This window comes from Oratosquilla oratoria, chromosome 11, assembly GCF_046742065.1.
Source record: "Oratosquilla oratoria isolate Oo_2021 chromosome 11, ASM4674206v1, whole genome shotgun sequence".
NCBI classification, from domain to species: Eukaryota; Metazoa; Arthropoda; class Malacostraca; order Stomatopoda; family Squillidae; genus Oratosquilla; species Oratosquilla oratoria.
The window spans coordinates 58555646-58575877 of NC_134787.1; the positions used below are offsets into that span (position 1 = coordinate 58555646).

Below are 20232 nucleotides of genomic sequence, written 5' to 3' on the forward strand. Positions count from 1 at the left end.
GGTAGAATTCCCGGCCGCCACTACGGTGGTCTGGGTTCGAATCCCGCCAATGGCTGAAATAATTTCAGTATCGCAGCTCTGCGAGTAGGTACTCCAGCTCTCGTGGGCGGGGAGTTGGGTGTGTGTGTGCATGTAAGGTCACAGTATTACCAAAAGATCGGTCATATATGAGCTCTGAGCTCTCTTCCGTGAGGGAAATAGCTGTCGATCACGAGTCCAACACGTGATCCAAGACCATGGTGAAACACCTGTTTTGCCAATTGTTCTGTTTAAGAATATAAGGGATCTCAAAGTATCAAATTTGAGAGCAAATTTATTGAAGCTGGATACAGATAATGATGTTAAGAAATAACACCTCTTTTATCTCTTTCTATCTCTCTCTCACAGACACGCCCACAATGTACTTATCCATCCAATATCTTAAGGTGAAAATGATGAGATCTGTTGTCACTAGTCCAAAGAATTTATTTGCTCGGCTACAAGACCTCACAAGAAGTCTTCTTCCAAAATTCCATGAAAGATACGCACAAGGTCAACTCTCCCACCGTGTTAAATGAAGACAATTCCGTGATGCCCAACTTTCATATAGAATGCAATAGAAGTATGACCTTTGACAAGGCAGTGTTTTCATGATATGGCAAGTTGTCTTGAACTTCACACCGTTGGGTAAGATGCCTGAGTAGCGATGCCACAATTGTTGTCCTTATTGCGAGACATGTGAATAAATCCATCCATACCCCAGCTGGTGCCCCAGGAATTCTTAACAAGCCAATAATCGTTGCCATTGTCAGTTCCGTAACCGATCGCCAAAACTCCGTGGTCCAGGAGGGAGGAAGAACATTCTTCCTCATAGTACACACCTGCAGTTGTCAAACACAAGGTCATCAAATGACATAAAAATTCACCTTCAATCTAAATAACCAGCTTGATCAAGAAATTCAAAAGTGTACCTGTAAATACCATCATTCAAAATAGAACAAGTAAATTTTGGGCGTGGAGAAACTATACAAGAAAGTCATGAATCATTTAACCAACTTCATACTTAAAATAAAATAAAATTTTTGCAATGAGATCAATTCAGAAGTAATCAGCTCAACTGTCAAATGTAAACAAATGTGTCACATGTGAATAAAAGTGACTATGGACTTCTTGTCAGAGTTATCTATTTCTCATTTCGCAACCATACAGATGACACAAGTCTTGACTCCCATCCTTTCTCCAGTCATCTTCGTCCTAGAAGTCTTGTGGTTGCATTAAAAAAAATAGTTTTATCTACAGAGATAGTACCCGATATCAGTCATCATTATGATTTCACAGAACGAAAAGATACGCACCTTTCTGGTAGAACTGGAAGCTTTCATGTCCGGCATCAATAGCCACAGATATGGGTCCTATTGCGCTGACAGCCTTCTTCAGAGCATCTTCGTCTTCGCTTGGGAGGTCCACATAGCCAGTGCACGTGGCACCTACTGTCGTATTGTCGAAACGACATTCCCCATCCTTTGGCAAGAGTAAATCGGGAGATTTTAGGATTGAGAAACTAAATAAAAACAATCCCCCTTCTCCTCCTCCTCCTCCTCTCCTCCTCCTCCTCTCCTCCTCCTCCTCCTCCTCCTCCTCCTCCTCTCTTCCTCCTCCTCCTCTCCTCCTCCTCCTCCTCCTCTTCCTTCCCCCTGTTTCTTTCTTTCCCCGTTCCCTCCATTCCTATTATCCAATCTCAAGCATATGTATCTCAACTTGTATTTGAAAAAGCTGTAATAAGCGAAACGTCGTACAAATAAAGGCTCCGTCCTCACTTGGTGTTTAACTCGTAAATAAAAACTGGTACGCTATTTGTTTTTCGCTGCACTTCGGCAACTTAGTAACCCGAATCGTGATTACAATTCACAAAACACTTAGAATATCCGAAAAAAATCTTAGTTTGAGAAAATCGCCGTCACATCTGTATTATCATTATTATTATTATTATTATTATTATTATTATTATTATTATTATTATTATTATTATTATTATTATTATTATTATTATTATTATTATTATTATTATTATTATTATTATTATTATTATTATAATTATTTTATTATTATTATTATTGCTATCATTATTATTATTATTATTATTATTATTATTATTATTATTATTATTATTATTATTATATTATTATTATTATTATTATTATTATTATTATTATTATTATATTATTATTATTGTTATTATTATTACTATTATTATTATTATCATTATTATTATTATTATTATTATTATTATTATTATTATTATTATTATTATTATTATATTATTATTATTATTATTACTATTATTATTATCATTATTATCATTATTATTATTATTCATTATTGTTATTATTATTATTATTATTATTATTATTATTATTATTATTATTATTATTATTATTATTATTATTATTATTATCATTATTATTGTTATCATTATTATTACTATGATATTATTATTATTATCATTATTATTATTATTATTATTATTATTATTATTATTATTATTATTATTATTATTATTATTATTATTATTATTATTATTATTATTATTATTATTGTTATTATTATTATTATCATTATTATTATTATTATTTTTTTTTTTTTAACACCCCAAAGTCCTGGTGACCTACCATAGCTTCATATGGGTAACTGATCTCAGTGTCAATGCCATGGTTGAACTTGATGTACCTAAACGCGTTGTCCATGAGGCCTCCGAAGCAGCCCATATTCCCGAAGTGGCCAGAGCAGTCGACTAAATTTTGCTCTGAAAGGCTCACGAGCTTGCCAGTCTTGAGGAAGTGCTGGCCCTCCAGGGAACCCGTCTGTGGAGAATGAAGTAAGTTCTTAAGCAAACTTGACTTTTTTTTTCAAATTACAGTAAACCCTCGATATAACGGACGATATGGGGACAGGAGTCTGTCATTTTATCCGAAGATCCGTTATAACCGAGGATCCGTTATATCCGATGGAAATACCGGACAGGTCCGTTATATCGCGAAGTTTGTCCGGTATTAGAAATTAGTAGGATTAGAAATTACAGTACGTATACAATAAGACATGTAACCAACAACTTACAGGACATGCGAGCTGCTTTTATGTCTTAATTACAGTTTATTGGACATTGCTAATCAAACTTTATAACCCTCGACATTTACATTTTGTCCGGCAAATGGTCAAATCGCCCTACGTATAGCGTGTTTGGCTGGATCTAATAACTCAACCAAACAGGCCTCATATCCAGTATTACTCAGTAAAGAAAGGGATCACATGCATCCTGAGAAAGGTCACTTAGTGCGTGGTGGTATCGTGCATTATGTGGAGTGTGTGGTCTGAATATCAATAAGAAATGAACCGTAATTAAACCTATACTTTCACAACATTTTCGTTTACTTTTTTCCCTCCATGCTGTCGCCATGAAGGTTTAGTCCACTTTTGAATCACCACATTCCTTCAGATTTTTGCAACAAACCATCAATGATCCTCAAATATCATTCTCAAAAGAACGTGGAAATATCCAAGTCCAAAACGTTTAGCTTTGATGTTCGCTGTCATTTGTGAATGGTCTGCGATCCTTTCTGTGTTCACATTTGCTTTGGTTCTAGTTTCTCCTAAGATGTTAGCACAACTAAGAACGATATACGTTTTGGATTCCTTCCACTCTGTGCTATGAGCTAGGTATGTGATTCTAAACGGTCTGAATACTTAGCAATTCTACATTACCTTGGTACTTCTAAAATATAAATCTATTTCTAAGAATAGTTCTCTACTAATTTAGAAATACAGGTGTCCTGTCGAGTGACCTTGTCATCTTTATGTAACAAGAAAATAGGTGATTCTGATGGTGGATACCTAGAAACTATTCTACAAATCTAGATGTAATTGGTTTGATACATATACACATACGTTTTCGGTCAAGAAAGGTCGAGTTTGAAAGAAAATCGATGAAAGCTAATTTAACACAGATTTAACATGTGGAAGACGTTCGACCATCCAGCTACTGCTGCAAGAGATAAGCGACAACTTACAGTTGAGAAGGCCCAGCAGGAGCCACACTGTGCTTGGTCCTTGATGTCTGTCACGGCTCCCTTATCCCTCCAGTCCATAGTGTCTGCAGGTTCCCCACGGGGTTCGACGAAAGGACGACCCGTCCTGACCTTCGAAGCACCACCGAAACCGTTCATCATCTGTGAGAACTCGTCGACTGTCTGGAGAAAGTATGAACACGAAGTCATTCCACTGGTTCCAACACTTCACAACAAAGAACTTTGAAAATCTGCGTATGGCAAGTAAGGAACGCAAGAAATGGTACTTTATTGCTGTGTTAGAAAATGAATGTACTCTTTCACGGGAGAATGAGAAGTATTTTTGTCATACGACCTAATGTGCTGCATATGAGACAACCATATAGGACACTTACAGACACACGCACGCGCGCGCGCACGCACACACACACACACACACACACACACACACACACACACACACACACACACACACACACACACACACACACACACACACACACACACACACACACACACACACACACACACACACACACACACACACACACACACACATTGACACACACACACACACCGACGCACCCACACATGCACACACGGGCACACACACGGGCACACACACACACAAGCACACACACACACACACACACACACACACACACACACACAAACACACACACACACACACACACACACACACACACACACACACACACACACACACACACACACACACACACACACACACACACACACACACACACACACACACACACACACACACACACACACACACACACACACACACACACACACACACACACACACACACACACACACACACACACACACACACACACACACACACACACACACACACACACACACACACACACACACACACACACACACACACACACACACACACACCAATCTCTTTGATGGAACATATTCACTCTCGTTCTTTTCCCCTGAAATTTAGCTTTATTTTTACTGACACAGGAGGCAGCAGTGAAATAGTCTTCAACTTTTCCTTCCAGAATGACATGGAATTACAGATTCGGCGCTTTAACAACGTACCATGTCAGCAAACTGGTTGACTCCAAGCTTGTAAGTGGATTGGCCTGCGTCATATTTTTTGTTATGCCTCTCGATGGTGTCCAGGTTGGTCGCGAAGATTGTGAACCGGAAATGTTCTTCGTCTACACCGTAATTCTTCTCATACTGAGCCTGGAAACCAAATAACCAAAAATCAAGTATTTGTCGAATTGTGAAAAGCCATGCAAGAACAAAGTGCTAAGTCAAGTTTTAAAGTCTTCTGAGATACATACAAATGGAATTATGTAAATTGTGAGTTATACGAATGTATATTTGTTTAATGTGTTATCAAGTCATACAAAATTGTGAATTATACGGAATTTGATTTTATGCGTGATATACAGCGGAGCGTAGAGTTTTATTACAAAATACTCCTTTGAGCGGGTTTTGTTGGAATGTTGGGTTTATGAAATTCGTGTGCATCTGTACATTGTCTAAACTCGTGTTTCTCAACGTGGGACGTACGCCTCACAGGTGGGCAATTCGGTTTTTCAGGTGGGGAATATGATCTTTAAGGGGGGCAACTAAAGGCAATTGAGGAAGTCTGGATCAATTTTTTTTTTCTTTTATTATTATTTTTTTCATTGATGCCTTGATCTTTTAAAGTGGTTTTAAACCAAGGTCTTGTGCTTTTTCAGCTGAAGGGTATTTTTTTTATTATTATTTTCTTTTTCATTGATGCCTTGATCTTTTGAAGTGGTTTTAAACCAAGGTTTTATGCTTTTTCAGCTAAAGGGTAATTTTTTTATTAAATTTGTTTTGTTTTTATTTTTCATTGATGCCCTGTTCTTTTGAAGTGGTTTCAAACCAAGGTTTTATACTTTTTTCAGCTGAAAGGGAGTTTATTTTTCGAGTGATAAGAATTGTATATCGCTACATGGGTGACATCAGGGTTTTTAAGGTGAGGCATGGCCAACAGAAGGTTCAGAAAGATTGATCTAAAGTCTAAACTCTATGTTTATTTCTCCTTTAAAGAAACTCACTTAATATTCATAAATTTCATGTTATCATTAAGTTGAAATATGTAAGACAGATGAGTGGATGGGTGGTGAGATAAACACAGGGAACCGTTTAGGGATTTATTCTGACGTTTTCGTCCTTACCAGTACTCTGAAGAAGTCCTGGTAAAGACGAAACGTCAGAATAGATCCCTAAACGGTTCCCTGTGTTTATCTCACCACCCATCCACCCATCCACTTATCATTAAGTATATGTATATGTATCTATACATGTATACATATACACATGTGTAAATGTATACATGATATGCATCCAGAGTAGACAATAAGGAAGATAAATCGTGTTCAGGTAACTTATCTTCATGAAATATGATGCGTAAACTAATTGAGAATCCAACGCGATTACCTAAGGACACCTTACCTTAAAGGCCTCCCATTCCTCCACCAGATTGGCGCTCACGACGGCCACCACGACCAAAGATACGAAGAGTTTCAGCATCTGGAACGGAACCGTATTAGTACCTGAGTTCTCGTAATGCAGAAAAAGGATTAATTATGTGTGGTATGCAGAGCTGGGCGCGTTCCTCGGTACATTCCTAGGTGCATTCCTCGATGTCCTTACTGACACATATATAGTCAGGATACCGAGGAACGCACCGAGGAACGCACCCAGCTCTGATGGTATGCAAGTGTTGAGACTGCTCGAGGGGTGCTTTATTATCCCTATGTCTATGAGAACATTATTGTGGTTCCTTGAAATGTACTTTACCCATGTGCAGTATAAACACACGCGCGTGCGCACGCACATATATACATGTGCACATACGTTCGCACACGTACATATACACATACACATGCACATACATGCACATACACAGACACACACACACACACACACACACACACACACACACACACACACACACACACACACACACACACACACACACACACACACACACATTGATGGGTAACTCTTCCCAGCCTTACAGAAAACAGTAACCTCAGAACCTGTCATAGATCCCTTTTTGTAGAAACGATTACTTTTCTTTTCTTCGTCGTATTCATGTGGATGTGTTTATGCCACCAGCAGTCGTCTGTTTGTTTATGTGAAAAGTAAAGAAGAAACAGTCAGAGTTGAAAATTTTTCCGGAGATCGTGTGCCAGTCCCTCGGGGCTGCATTTTCAGTCTGAAGTGAGGTTTGATGGAATTTGAAAACAATCGACCAGGAGATGATTCTCTCGGACATCAATTTCGTGGAATTACCACAGGCATGTAGGCCTGCCCATCATCAGTCCTTTTATGTGTTTGTTGATATATGTCTGCATATATGCACATATTCAAATATGTACAGTATATATGTATGTGTATGCATGTATATATTTAGACAGTGTATATGAATATATATATGTCTGCATATATGTACATATACCAAAAATGTACAGTATATAGGTATGTGTGTATGCATGTACATATTTAAACAGTGTATATGAATGTATATATATGTCTGTATATATGTACATATTCAAATATGTACAGTATATATGTATATGTGTATGCATGTTCATACTTAGTGTATATAAATGTATATATGTCTGCATATATGTACATATTCAAATATGTACAATATACATGTATTTGTGTATGCATGTACATATTTAGACAGTGTATGTGAATGTATATATGTCTGCATATATGTACATAGTCAAATATGTACAGTATATATGTATATGTGTATGCATGTACATACTTAGTGTATATGAATGTATATATGTCTGCATATATATGTACATATTCAAATATGTACAGTATATATGTATGCATGTATTTAGACAGTGTATGTGAATGTATTTATATTTACATGTATTTTCATTCTGATATTTGTCTTTTGACACTAAGAATGTCAGTGTAAGTCATTAGTGCCTATATCACTCGTTACCCACCTTGCCTTGTCCTCTTCCTTTTTCGAATGAGACACTCTCTGTTCACTCTACTGTGCTTTTATAGTCGGAATTCTCATGGTTCCCTCCTGAAGAGCGTTCTTCATTTGCATTTCCTACGGGGTTGTGGATTCAAACGCACTTCGCTATTCACGGAGATCAAGGGAGGTTGCCGGCTATTTGGAAGATCACTCCGATAATATTACCATAGCTCCATTTCCTTTTTTTTTTTTTTTCGAAGAAAATCGTACGTCTGGATGGATCCAACGTACTACGTCTTTTCGGTTTGCCAGATGTCCTTTCTCATGGGATAAATAATCACGCAGACGTAGGGTGGTAACCTTGCCCTACCTGGTACAAGATATAAGTTGATAAGTGCATAACGTGCAATAATAACTGCTATAAATGAATAATTGCATAACATAAATTGAATAGTAGAAGAAGCCTACGCCAGGAGACGCGTAACTGCTGCCGAAGCCGTCACCTTTGCCCTATGTGCTTTGTCTGTTGGGGCAGGTAACAAACAGTTACTGCTGGGAATCGGAGAGAAGTGCGGGATTCGAACCCACAATTAAGCGAATGCAAGACCAGCATGCTTCCGATTAAATCACCATCATTTTAAAATATCTCATGAAAAATTGCATTAAAATTCTCTTTTCTTTTGATAAACTCGTATACATAACCTAAGTCACACAGCACACAATGATGACAGTAAGAATACTCAAATGAAAAAGAAAGAAAACACACACACACACACACACACACACACACACACACACACACACACACACACACACACACACACACACACACACACACACACACACACACACACAAATATATATATATATATATATATATATATATATATATATATATATATATATAAGATTGAAGGTGGAAGAAGCAGACGAGGAGTAATGGGAGAATTTTCACGCTTTAACGTTTCGACCCGCAGGGTCTTGATCACAAAGACCTCGTCTGCTTCTTCCACCTTCAGTCTTATTTGTCAGAATATAGTCAATATATATATATATATATATATATATATATATATATATATATATATATATTTGTGTGTGTGTGTGTGTGTGTGTGTGTGTGTGTGTGTGTGTGTGTGTGTGTGTGTGTATGTGTGTAAATTATCAATATCAAGGATATGTCTAAGAAAATAATTTCGATTAACATATTTGAGCTCAATAAGGACTTTGATTATTTTTCTGGATAAATTCACCGTGAATTAATCCATTTCAAAAAACATTTGTTCCTCAAAAATATAAGATGAAGGCTGAGACCCGACCCTTTTTAAATGAGAGAAAAACAGTCAGGTATTGGTAGGTGACTAAATTGAAATTACCTTTGGGTAAGAAAGGTAATGGTTACCCTGAATAGATTTTCAGTCCTGTGCTTGAATAATCGCTTCACGGCTGTGGTTACGATAACCCCAGGCATGAGTCCATCTGGGTCAGAAGGAATGCAGCAAGACACAGGACATCCACAGCAAGGTCCGACAGTCGAAGCTGGTTAACCCCCACTGATTCATCTGCATGGCGACCCTCCCTCTTCGTCCCCTCAAAAGTAAATAGAGAAGACAAGGAGAAATCACTTTCAGCTGAGTCAATTTACCGTCCTTTCGCAACCATTTTCCCTGTCCATTTCCCTTTCCTTTTCCCCTTTTACCCAAAACCCTCTTTACCCCATCCATCCATCCAATTCTTGGTCTTCCCCTCATGTTCATGCCATCCACCTTTGTCATCCACACTCTTTTTGGTAGTCTTTCTTCACTCATTCCATATGCCCAAACCATCCCATTATTATTTTACTAACCCTATCTGCCAGCTCCCTCCATTCGCTCCCCACCTCATCTCTTCATATTTTTCATTCTGTCAATCATGGTAACCTCCACCATACTTCTTAAACACTTCGTCGCAAACACCTTTAAAAGACCTCCTTGCCGCCTTCCTTACATCCCAAGATTTGTCACATACAGTGCCTATAGTCTTCTCCTTATGTTCATCCTTAGATACTAATGTCTTCTGACACTGTACAGTTTACTTCAGCTCCATTCCTTTTCCTGCTACATATGAGCCTAAATACTTAAAACTATCCACCACCTCTAGCCTCTCACCGTTAATTCTTATTTACAACACACCGTCACCCTTACCCTTTGTAAATTTCATCACCTTACATTTATCTACATCTAATTTCAACTTTCTCACATACCCTCCCGAATTCCGTCACTGCCTTAGACCCCCCTCTGAATCAACCACAAGAACAGTGTCATCCGCAAACAACAACTGGCTCACCTCCCACTTCTTCCTATTCATGCACACATTGAACATAAGACAACCCTGGTGCAACCCCATCCTCACTTCAAACCATTCACTCTCACCGTTCCCAACCATAACACAGGCTCTACTACATTCATATTTGTCTCCTATTTCTTTATAAAGCGGAACTATACAACCACTCCTCCAGTCCTCTAGCACAGGGGTGTGCAACCTTTTTTCCCAAAGGGCCACTGGTCACTACTCTGTTGGTATGGAGGGCCACATAACCTTACTATTTCATGTTATTTACTACGATTGAAGACATATTATGTGAGATTATACTGATAAAGATATATGAGTAGTTTGTTACTGATTTTATTTAAATTGGGATCACAAAAATAAGAATTGTCCGAAACAAATGTATTTTCCTTACTATTAATGAGCAAATGAAAGGCTACCATACCTTATTATTATAATGTACAAACATAAATAATTACTTAATATTGGTTAACTGGGATCATTATCATAAGAATGATCAAATACAGACATTTTCCTGACCATTAATTGGCAAATGAAAGGCTACCCTCTCTCTGAGGGCCGCATTATAGCTTATTTATTTTTAGGAGAAAGGGCCGTAATAAAAGCCTTTGAGGGCCACAGGTTGCACAGGGCTGCTCTAGCACATTCCCCTCCTTTAGGCATACATTAAATAACCTCACTAGTCAATCCATTATAACCGTTTCTCCCTTTCCCAGACACTCCACATGATACCCATCCAACTCATGGTGTCTTACTAGCCCTCATCACTTTCAATATACTTTGCAACTCATCTTTTCTAATAACACTGTCATTTTCTCTCCTATTGGTCATTTTATTAGTTCTTCCCTCTGCCACAATCAAACCATTGCTAACCTCCACATTCAGCAATTCTATAAAATGCTCTATCCCTCTTCCCTATAACGCCTTTACTAACATTAACATCTGTCTGTCTGCACCCTTTACTTCTAACTCTTTACTTGACTCACCCACTCACTCTCTTTACTGCCTTAAAAAAAAAAAAAAAAAAGGTCAAACTCCTACTCTGCTTTACATTTACCCTCTTTGCCTCCCTCACCTTACGTTTTGCTTTACCTCTTTTCTTCTTGTACTTATATCCTACTATAGTTCTACCTTGCAACCAATCCTCACACATCCGCTTCTCTTCTACCACAGCCTTAACCCCTCATCCCATCATTCACTACTCTTCCATCTGTTCCCTCCCATCCTCCTCATCCCACATACCATTTTTGAGCATTTTATCATTTCCTCCTTGAATCATACCAACTCTTCTTCTACTCTTGCTTCCCTTTTATCCTTCACCGCCTCCCACACTTCTTCCACAGCTTCTGGTATTTTTCCTTCTTTTTCTTCTCATTCAGTTTGTTTACTCTCGACTCCTCTCTACCTCTCTCCTTTTTCCTAATCTTCCACTTTTCCTTCACTTTCAAACTCTCCCAAGTTAAATACACATATACAGAAACATATACATGTACATGTATATATACATATATACACACACTATATATATGTATATATATATATATATATATATATATATATATATGTATGTATACATACTGTATACATATATGCACAAATTTCACAAGTATGCAGAGTCCACTAGGAAAAGGAAAAACACACGGAGTCCGAGCGCTTTCGTGATATATTCACATTATCAAGGAGTACAGAAAGATGAGAACAAAAAATGGAGATACAGAGTATAAATAGGACAAGAGAGACATTTACCCTCCTCTCCGAAGCCTGAAAGCTCAGGTTGGGCCACTCGGTGAGGTCATGGAAACAAATCATTATTACATTAACTTTTAAGATATGTACTATTTATATTACTGACAATATATGGATCTAATTTATATAATCATAAACTATTATGAATGAGTTGGTCATAATTGCATTTGATAATTCCTGACTCTATGATAATTCTTTCTGTTATATTCTTACATTGTATAATTTTTTAAGCATTTTTCCAGTCAATAGGATGGTCAAATTCACAAACATGTTTAAAAAGTGCACTAGATTCTTGGCCCTTTTTTATGCTGTTTTTATGCTGTTTAATCCTAACCTCTAATTCTTTTCCTGTTTGACCTACATAATATTTGTCACATTTACTACAAGGTATTTTATATACACAGCCTGTAGAGTTGTCAGGGGAATTCTTTATGAGAAGATTTTTTAGAGTTGTGTTGTTCTTGAAGGCTACATTTACATTGAAATTTTTAAGAATATTAGGAATCTCTATAAGATTTTCATTAAAAGGAAGTACAAGTAAATTATTTTTCTCAAACTTTTGTTTTGGTTCCCTTTTATAGAATGTCCTTTTTGCTTTTTTGAAACATTTGTCCAAAAAGAATTTGGGATATCTCAACTGTGATCCGATGTCATAAATTTTGTTCATTTCGTCATCCACAAATTCTGGGCTGCAGATGCGCAGGCCACGAAGGAACATGGAAGAAAATGCTGACTGTTTAATTCTATTATGGTGGGCTGAATAGTAATGTATATACGCGTTGACATTGGTTGGTTTTCGGTGAATACTATATTTAGATTTCTTATTGCATCTGTGAACGTTACAATCTAAGAAAGAAATGCATGACTCTTTCTCAATTTTTATAGTGAATTTTATAGTAGGGACCAATTGATTTAATTTAGTAACAAAGGTATCAACATTTTCATTGTTAGGCCAAATACAGAGAATGTCGTCGACATACCGAAACCATTTGACCTCCTTGGGAAGTATGTTTGCTAAAAGCTTGGTCTCAAAAAATTCCATGTAGATGTTGCTCAGAACGGCTGATAGGGGATTTCCCATCGCCATCCCAAATTTCTGTTTATAAAATTTTCCATTAAACTCAAATTTACAGTCTTTGATACATATATCAATAAGGTCAATAATGGTGGTTTTAGTATCATAAGAAAGATTATGGTGTGGTAATTCCTCCGTTAGAAATTCAAGCAGGTCATCAATTGGAACTCGAGTGAATAACGAAGTAACATCATAGCTGATCATTTTAAAATCATAATCTATCTCAAGACTATTCAATTTATCAATAAGATCAATATTGTTTTTGACATTTGCTTTTGATATTTTTCCTACGATTGCATATACAAATAATGAGATGTGTTTATATATATATATATATATATATATATATATGTATATATATACATATATGTATATATATAATACATAAATACATGTATGTACATACATACACACACACACACACACACACACATTATATATATATATATATATATATATATATATATATATATACATACTGTATATATATAATATAATATAATATAATATAATATAATATAATATAATGTAATATGCTGTGGTCTAATATAATATAATATAGTATGATATAATATAATATAGTATAATATGATATAATATAATATAATATAATATAGTATAATATAATATAATATAATATAATATAATATAATATAATGTAATATAATATAATATGATATAATGTAATATAATATAATATGATATAATATAACAGGTTGTCCGGAAAGTTCTGAGAGTTTTTGACATGCAACAAAATGATACATATAAAAGATGATCTAATAAATCTTATTCAGTAAAATAACTTCCATTATCATTAATAATCTTTGTCCATCTCTCAGGTAACTTGAATATACCATCAACATAAAATTTTGCTGGTTTTGAAGAAAAAAAGTTGGCTACATGTTTTTTAACACCCTCTAAATCAATAAATGTTTTTCCATGCAATGAATTCTGCAGAGACAATAATAAGTGGTAATCAGATGGAGCAATATTAGGGGAATATGCTGGATGGGGTAAGAGATCCAGCCGATTTCATGCAGCCGTGTCCGGGTAGCCTAAGACACATGTGGTCTGGCATCTTGTTGAAACACCACCCCCTTCCTATTGGCAAGCTCTGGCCTTATTGTCTTGATTTTTCTATGCAAATTTGTCAACTGGGTACAGCATATATATATATATATATATATATATATATATATATATATATATATATATATATATATATATATATATATATATATATTGCCGCATAGCAACTTGGATTTAGTTGCTATGCGGCCTGGCTACATGAAAACATGACATCAACCTCCATGTTTTGATAACGACGTTCAAGACCTACGCAACGTGATAACAATCGTATTTGCAACAGATAATCCTTCCTTGCTTTTAAAAGCAAGACTGGTGTCACATGAACTGAAAATCTGTTTGTGATTGAATGATGCTTTTATGTTCCATTTACCAAGTTTACTCCGATGGTCACAGGCGCAACATTCAAATACACCGACACTTCTGATAACTCCAAAAACTCTCTTTACACTCTTTTAAATCGATAAACAAAATATCCCTTTCCTCCTTACTTTTATCACTGCCAGGACCATATGCTCTCACGAAAAACCGTATCCCCAATCATAGTGTCTCCCTGACCCACATTATCCTCGAAGATACTTCCCTACACTCATCACTCGACCTCATCACTTGCAAGTAGAACGACTACTCTTCTTTACCTCCTCTCGACATCCTCCTCACCACATTCCCAAACTCATACTCACCCCTCTCTTTCAACTTAGTTTTACTTGACGCTAACACATCCATCTTCATTCTCACAAAGAAACCACCAACTTTTACTTTCATTTTGCCACAACCACTCACGTTTAATGGCCCAATTGCCAAGTTTCTGATTTGAGTCTTCCCAGACCCACATGTCCATTGATATGCAAAGAAATCACAAACAACACGTGGTTCTCAAAATATGCAAGTAATCACTAGGAAAATGAGAACCTGGTAACCGAGCGTTTTCGTCTATTTGTACCTTTGAAAATGTCTTAAATAGACGAAAACGTTCGGTTACTAAGTTCTCATTTTCCCAACCTCGTCCCACTTACTCGCCTTTTAGGCACTCAAAGGAAACACAGAAGGAGCCAGAAGTAGAGTCGTAGTCATATTGAAAGACAGCTTCAAGGGATCAGCTTTAACCCATTAAACTCCGATGACAAGATGTCTTGTCATTTGGTCAAATAAAACAAAAAATCATAAAACACCAAAATGTTTGATCAAACACCAGAAAAATATGACGTCAGTCCTCGCTTCGCTCGCGAGCGAAGCGAGGACTGACGTCATATTTTTCTGGTGTTTGATCAAACATTTTGGTGTTTTATGATTTTTTGTTTTATTTGACCAAATGACAAGACATCTTGTCATCGGAGTTTAATGGTTAAGAAGGAATTAGTATAGCATAATAGTATCACCATTCCTCTATGAGTAGAGATTTTTACACTCTAATATCGATGAGTTATGTGTGATTCTTGTTCGTAGGAGCTACCTAAATCCTTCAAGAATTGTCTGCATATGTAGCCAATACGTACAGGCATTATGTGGCATATGTTAGAATATCAATCCTAAATGTATGATCTTTTTAAATGTTCATCTGTCAACACTATTGAAGTTTACTAGATTGGTGAAGACAACAATAAAAGCAATGATATTATCATTCCAAATAAATACACTAGTGTGTACATCTTGGTTCAACCCATTGGAGATCACATTCAGTCGAAAGGATCCATAAAGAAGCAAAGGGAGGAACGAAGTTCAAGTTGTTATCAGGGATTACATCACTTGCAGATGGTGTTTCACCAGAGAGAGAAAAATATCCACCTTATCTTTTTACAGTATTCGGCATCCTTTAAGAAACCCTTTGCGCGCGTACACTCACCTACACATTTACACACGCACTTAAACGCGCGCGCTCGTGTGCGGATATGCATACATACTTTATATGCATTTTGAATTGAATTGAATTGAATTTTATTCGGATACAATCATACATACAATAAGTACAATACATATAAGACTCAATATTATACATAGTACATATAATTGTACATCCGAGGATGGCACAGAAAGTCAAGAGACTTATTTCCACTGTGGTCCTCATATAAAAACTAGGAAAAGATTGTCATAGTAAAAGCTATGTTATAAGAAGTGTAAATTAGGATTATGAGAAGTGTAAATTAAACATATAAACTATTTTCTTCAGAAAGAACAGTGTCTAAAAGATAACATTTAACTGATTTTTTAAACTGCTTTTATGTGGCTATTAATTATCTATAAGTGATGGGTGTTCCAGGTCCTTCTAGTAAAGATAAATTAGACTTTTCTGTGAAGAAGCTATGGTTCCGTTTTATGTAATTCTTGTTATGAAGACTATATCTTACTGATATGAAATTAGAGTATGCTTAATGTCGTGCTAAAAACTTCAGTGCATTTCCATTACTTATAGAAAATGTAGTAGTGTAAACTCAAATAAAAGAAAACTAAATTACAAGGGAGTAACCTTAATATTTTACGCTCGATGTCCACGACATACCAACCTCTAAATCACTGGTTCTCATTGATGGAGGTCCTGAACTCCATGCATTCACCGAACCATTCGTAATTGGAAAAATATAATTTATTAAAAAAAAGGTATACATTTCATTAGTGCACATAATGAACCACGCATCAGTTGCACACAAAATTACGGTGTTCAAATAACAAAACCAGTAAAACATGTATTTCACACAAAAACTTAACTCAATGTGTACGCCGTGCGTCTCTACTTGTGTCGTTTGTCGTGTTTGTGTCGTGCGTGTGACCTCCACCAATCCCTTGAGGTTGCTTACCGAACCCCAAGGGTTACCTTTTATTATAGCTTTTAACCAATTGAATTTATAAACAATTCCTTATCTTTGAGGATTTTACATACACTGAAAAGTTACTATCAGGAAAGATTTCAACTCTTGGTAACTGATTTGTATAATTTCTTATGTTTACAACAGAGCAGGATTTACTTCCGAAAAATGTATGTTAGAAGGCTAATACAAGTCTCTTGTTGCCTGGTATTCTCTTCTTGTAGAGAAGAAATATAATGTGCTCTATATTTATAGACTTTTTGGTGTGTTTAGTTCTAAGGCATTACGATGGTTAGAGTTCTCGCCTGCCACTACGTTGGTCCGGGTTCGAGTTGAACACGTGATCCAAGACCATGGTGAATTACTACTAGCGTTAGAAAAAATAGAATATCTGATTACTGAGATGAGATGTATCACATTGTGCTGAATAGTGGTCGAAAGTGGCTAAATTCCTCATCATTCCTGGAGAAGAGAAAGCATAGACTTCAAGAAATATAAACCTAAATTTTCGTTTTTCTAATTTAAGACTTTTGGTGTGGTCTTTTCAACATATATTGGGTTATTAACTATATAAGTTTTATCCAGTCAGTCTCGCAGGTTGGAGAATAGTCTATGCCCAAACAGTATATTTTCAACTAAAGTATCCATTATTACTGATTATATTTTTAGACGGGGCGAGTCCTGTTCGACCTTAGTACTCTAAGGAACCCAAGGCCCACTTTTTCAAAAGATATAAAATTTGACTATCCACAAATCAACAGTCTCATTGATCTAGTCTGTTTACCTGTATAAGGTCCCCTTTTCAAAGATATAAAATTTGACTGTCCACAAACCAACTGATCTAGTCTGTTTACCTGTATAAGGTCCCCTTTTTCAAAAGATATAAATTTTGACTATCCACAAACCAACAGATCTCGTTGATCTTGTCTGTTTACTTATATTTAGGTCTCTTGATAGACCAGAAGAATACTCCTCAAGAAACCAGACCCTGATGAATACCGTCCGCATTAAGACGAGCTTATCTTTTCATTTTGGCTGTCACCAGGGCATGTAAGCATCTCCGAAACAATCCTTTCGTGAGGAATGGGTTGTTATTTTTGTTTTTGCACGGCTTTGTGTCCACGTTCTTTGCAATTTCTAGGTCAGTATGAGCTCCAGTTTTCCCCGGTTTGAGAGATTTGCTTTCCTGAATGGTAAGATCAAAGATGAGCAAAAGCAGCAACGACTGCAACAGCACTGTAGAAGAGAAGCCAAACGCAGAGTATGGGATTCAATGTGTTCAACGTTTTTTTCTGAAGAAGCCCTGCTGGGCGAAACGTTAAACACATTAGATCCCATACTCTGCATTTGACTTTTCTCCTACAAAGATCAAGGATCTCATCTATAAACGAAACGTCCAAGTGCTGAGGGCAGTACGTTGAGACACCGCCCCACATCGACAGCAAAGAAACACTTTTGGTGAGGGAGTGTCATTCTCCTTCAAGTGTTGTGGAAGGTGTTGGATGTATTGACAATCACAACACACGAGACAATGTATTAGATGAACAGCCCGTATGTATATATAATCCCTTCCTTGTTGCGGTATGTTTTGGGATGTTCAAACACATTTGTTGGGTTGGTGGGTTTATTTTGGCCGGTCCGCTGTTGCGTGTAGTTACATGTGCACAAAAGTAAACATCATACAAAACGTACCACGTAGCGCATGAGCATTGTGGCCGTTTAATTTGATGGATCAAATAGCTATATATAAGTATCAATTATCCAATATATAACACTTGAGTATCAATTATCTCTAATATATAACAGAAGGGACATAGGCTTCTGAACTGGTCTTCCTGCTTCCTACGCCTCCTGTATGTCCGTATTCATCCTTGTGGAATCTGGTCCTAACAGGTCATTCACACTTTTCTTCCTGCTTAACGTTAAAGATGGTAGCACCCGTATCATATCTGGCGAAACAAAAATCAGTTAAAATATAGTTGTTTCATATGACAAATGAAACTTCATTTATTGGAAAATAGTAAGACGGAAAAGAGGCAACAATGCAATTGAAATTCTTTTCTTTTAATAGTATCATTCAATGACAAAAATGAAAAAATATATATAAAACAGAAAATTTTGTTTTAGCTTTGGTTTCGCTTACTTGGGGGTTCCTGCGGTGTCAGTTGAATTATTTTTTCACACAAATGAAAGAAGTCCCTCTACTGTTGCCGTGCTCAGGAGCAAAACCAGAAAAGTGCTCGTGTATGTGTGCTCGCGTGTGTATGCGCCGATGTATGTGTTTGAGTGCGCACGCGTGTAGCTGTGTACCCGTGTGTGTGTCTGCTCCGATATATGTGCACGAATGTGTGCGCGCGCGCAAGTGTGCTAGCGGGCGTGTGTGTATGTGTGTGTGGGGCATGTATGTGTGTGTGTGGGTGGGTGGATATTTGGGTGCGCGCGTGTGTGTGCGCGCGCGCGTGTGTGTGTGTGTTGGTGTATGTGTGTATGCGTGCGCACGCCCGCGCGTATGTGTGTGCGTGCGCGCGCGTACGTGCGAGTGTTTGTGTGCGCGCGTGTGTTCGCGTGTATGTGTGCGTACGTGTGTGCATGTGTGGGCGTGCGTGTATTCACCTTGGTCTTTGGATCACGTGTTGGACTCGTGAGCGCGTGGGTGTGTGCGCGCGTGTATTTGTGTGTGCATGCGTGTACTTGTGTGTGCGTGCGCGTGCGTGTGTGTTTGTGTACGTGTGTTTACGCGTGCGTGTGTGCCTGCGCGCGCGTGCTCGGAACGGGCAAATTGCCAGAATCACAACCGGGGCATTGGAACGAATAACGGAACATGGATATATCTATGCGGAACTTTACCTGCTTTAATGCAAGACTGGTTGTATAAAAAAAATGGTATAAAGTCTCATAGATAAACTGTACAAGGAGAGGACAGAAATAACGAAGGTACACTAACATGAGTCTTCATCAACTCCATGGTCGTGAAATCCAGAAGAAACTTTTATGTCATCCATACGGACCGAACAGAAGACAAAGCAAATCTTGTGATTATTCTCCGTTGAAATGATCATAGAAAAAAGTAAGAGAGTCGAAGAAACAAAGGTGGAACATTCTAAGTTGAAAACCCTTGGATTAGTCTCGGGTAAACAGAGTTAGTTTACTCTCGGCTTTTGGGAGAATAGTTAC

The 20232-nt window shown here is 37.1% G+C and overlaps 2 protein-coding genes across 3 annotated transcripts in view; both read right to left on the bottom strand.

Annotated features, from left to right (window-relative positions):
- The window catches only part of LOC143029849 (procathepsin L-like), a 219299-nt gene that overhangs the window by 27544 nt on the left and 171523 nt on the right, over positions 1-20232 (bottom strand). The window lies entirely within an intron of this gene.
- LOC143029847 (procathepsin L-like) lies at positions 301-8124 on the bottom strand. Of its 2 annotated transcripts, none has more exons than XM_076192945.1 (7): positions 8045-8124; positions 6522-6599; positions 5124-5273; positions 4044-4223; positions 2649-2840; positions 1335-1500; positions 301-860 (listed from the first exon to the last, which is right to left on the bottom strand). In XM_076192945.1, exons 2-7 carry the CDS (start codon positions 6597-6599, stop codon positions 655-657), a joined length of 972 nt encoding a protein of 323 aa, XP_076049060.1. In that variant the 5' UTR covers positions 8045-8124; the 3' UTR covers positions 301-654. The 2 variants fall into 2 exon arrangements, with proteins under 2 accessions (XP_076049060.1, XP_076049061.1); XM_076192946.1 differs by having other exon boundaries at positions 8050-8073.